The sequence below is a fragment of the Gossypium arboreum genome, chromosome 12, assembly GCF_025698485.1.
Source record: "Gossypium arboreum isolate Shixiya-1 chromosome 12, ASM2569848v2, whole genome shotgun sequence".
NCBI lineage: Eukaryota > Viridiplantae > Streptophyta > Magnoliopsida > Malvales > Malvaceae > Gossypium > Gossypium arboreum.
In genome coordinates this window covers 13,384,236-13,387,407 of record NC_069081.1, presented here as the reverse complement: position 1 = coordinate 13,387,407, position 3,172 = coordinate 13,384,236, and the positions used below count along the sequence as shown (strand labels likewise).

At 40.3% G+C, this 3,172-nt stretch overlaps 1 protein-coding gene across 1 annotated transcript; it reads right to left on the bottom strand.

Annotated features, from left to right (window-relative positions):
* Positions 1-1,253: 1,253 nt before the first annotated feature.
* Positions 1,254-3,172, bottom strand: LOC108478390 (zinc finger protein CONSTANS-LIKE 2). The gene is made up of 2 exons (XM_017780848.2): positions 2,296-3,172; positions 1,254-1,809 (listed from the first exon to the last, which is right to left on the bottom strand). Exons 1-2 carry the CDS (start codon positions 3,064-3,066, stop codon positions 1,456-1,458), a joined length of 1,125 nt encoding a protein of 374 aa, XP_017636337.1. The 5' UTR covers positions 3,067-3,172; the 3' UTR covers positions 1,254-1,455.

The window sequence follows — 3,172 nt, the reverse complement described above, 5'->3', positions numbered from 1 at the left end:
TGATCGGGGACCGAACTTTTGAGGTATTAAACAATGACCTCCACAAACTTTTCCACTTTGCATGGCTCAACTTTGATCATGTACATCTCTTCCTTTGTAAAAAAGTGCAAAGTGCAGTCTGCTTTTTTCACCTTTTTTGTTTCCCTTTTTAAGGTTTTACTGTCAGTGTACACTTCACTGGCAAATTATCCCCATTATCTTTTATTTTTCTAATCTTGTGTTAAAACATGGAAGCAATGTCTTACCTGTTAATGAACCGAAGAGTACTAATGGTGTAGCACTAGTTCAACATAGAAAAATCATTTTTGGAAAATTTAGCAGTTCTAAGACATCATCTTCAGTTTTTCTTTGATGCAGATATTTTGGCATATATTTTCACCATGTGAATATCTTTGGCGGCATAATCTTTTTGGACCAATAAAGCATCAAAACTACAGCCAGTGCTTGCTGGATATAGAAATTGACAGAAGATAATGTGACTTGGAAGTAATAGAATATAAGCATGCTCAAATTAGAATACTACAAGTCGTATGCTGAGAGGGTACCACTGTTTAAGGTGAAGTGGTAGCTCTCTTGACAATATTGTAAGTTGTTTTGCATGTGGCTAAACTTTGTTTCCTTTACGCATCCCTAGGGAAGTGATACAGGTGAAAGCCTACCTTTCTTTCGTTGAGTAGCTGCTTGACATCATGTAGTTAAGGCATAGATAGAACTAGTGTTGATTGAAATGCTTACTTTATGTGCAAAATAAATGATGCTCAATGAATGGCGTTGCAGAAATAGATGCTTCAATCTCTTGGATCGAAGAGGACCCTAGACCCTACCCTGATGGATGGATTAAATGATATTTTTTAAGTTTTCATTAGGCATTGATGAGCTTAAAACATGAATGGAATATGGTTCTTGCCTTATGGGAATAGCAGTGGGTATATGTTGCTTTCATTCCAATATTCACTTATATTTCTGTCTCTCTCAATGTTCTAACCTTTTTTTTTTGTATGTGATTTCACTCAATGCTGCTTTTTCTTTTGTGGCAGCAATAATCTTGTGCTTGTCTAGGTGGTGCACAAGGGAATCTTCAAAATGGGGCTAGCCAGAATTTTATTATTGGATCCTTTTAACATTCACCGCCTCCAAATTTGCTCTTTTCTTTTCTTAAAGGTAAGTATAGTAGGCCGTCCCATTCAGCATGGCAAGTCTTTGATGCTTTCTTTCTTTCCTTGAAACTATAGCAAAACATGGAAGAGTAAGAATTAAAGAATGGATATCTGTAATTGCAAAGAATTAAATTCCAAAATTATAGATATACATGCAATTACAAGATACCAGTAGCATGATTTAGACAATAAAAAAGATCACTAAACATATCTATCTAATTGATTCAGACCAATTATATTAAGAAAGATACAGTATCAGCATTAGAGCTTTACTACTAACTCCATTTCTTGCTGCACTTTAAAAAGAAGGTACAATGCCATATCCAGTTATTACTGTTGTGGAGAACATCTGATCCACTTCAACTTCCGCGTCGGTTCTCTTGGCAAACCGACCCTTGATCCGAGGTCTCATTTCTGCATATGCCTTTCTTGAAGCATACCTTATTGTCTTTTCAAACTTTCTTGTCTTCTTCTTCTCTCTATATCTCAGGACTCTGGCCTCCCTTTCCATTGGTGCAAGTTGGGTTGGCATCTGAGTCGGTGGTCCAGAGAAGAGGTCAATTGTACCTTTAGGCGGCCTTGTGTGGGAGATGGAGATATCACTCATGGTTGATTCCGGCACAATGCCGACGTCCACAGAGGAGAGGGATACCTAACATGGTTCAGGGAGTAAGAAACATATCGTTCTACTCTGAGTTGAAACTGAAAATCAAACCATTTATCAATATCATATTTTGACAAATATAGGAAAAACCAACCGCCAAACTTTCTTTTTTCTTGTTTTAATGTCTTTTCATGCTACAAAGCAAAAGCTGTCTAGTTGTAGTACTTGTTACAGTTTTGAGTTAGAAAATTTACTAGTCTTGGTAGACCTTCTTAGCTTGAGAAAGTGAACATGAAAAGATAGATTCTACAAATTTCAGATTCTTGAAATTCTTTTGCTTTTGTGTTTCAACGGGAAAAGCAAAAGGGGGTTTTCTTTATAAGCGTCCCCAATGATTATATTGTTGACACTTGACAGTTGGATTAAAAGAGAATTGGAGTACAATATATATGTATAAAGAACTTGGAATAGAAATCAAATTCTATGTTTAATAACTGAACCACTTGGTATAAAATTGTTGGGAGTATAGCTTACAGTGCGAGTAATGGAACCATTGTAGCTGTATGCAGCTTTTGAGGCATCGTAATCCAGGCCATACTGACAATTCTGGTGTTGCTGCTGCTGCTGCTGAAAGTGATCTTTTGCTTCTCCAGATTGAACTGGCACAACGCTATCACCACCATAACTCTTGTGCGGAACACCGTAATGTTGTTGTTGATGCTGATCAGTGAATTGATTCTCCACGCTTGAATTGTATTCTACGAGGTCCAGATAGTCGTCAACCTCCCCAGCAAGCATGAACCCGTTATTCTGGTTGGTGCTATTTTTCCCAGGATTCAGCAGTAACCATGAAGCCGCCTCGTCCTCATCCTCTGCAATTGTCTCGTCTCCGTTTGTGCACATAAAACCATCTTCAGTTTCAGTCGCCGATGCCATTTTTCGACAGCCATGGTCAGTGGGCAAGGGGCCATACAGACATCCTGAAATTGGAAGAATGGGGACACGCTGGTGGCGACGAGCAAGCGGATTGGCGGAATGGATTTCGGCATCACAAGTAGTGCATAAGGATGCAGCGTCTGCCTTGCACAACAGGGCAGCAGGGGCACGCTCACATACCTCGCACACCCATACGCGTTCATGGCGCGAGGCGACCCGGTTCGCAGCATGCACTCGGGCATCACATCCAGCACAGAGGTACGCCGAGTCGGCTCGACAGTACACGGTGCAAGCTGCGGAGCGGCATGTGTCGCAGACACGCGCCCAATCGTTTCCACCACCAGCATCACTAATCTCTTCTTTCAACATCTCTTACACTTTAGCTCTCAAAAGCTCAAACTAACTAGGAGTGTATTAGCACAGCACATTGAAGTGAGGAGGGAGGGTCTTAACTGTATGGAAAAACCCAAGTGGG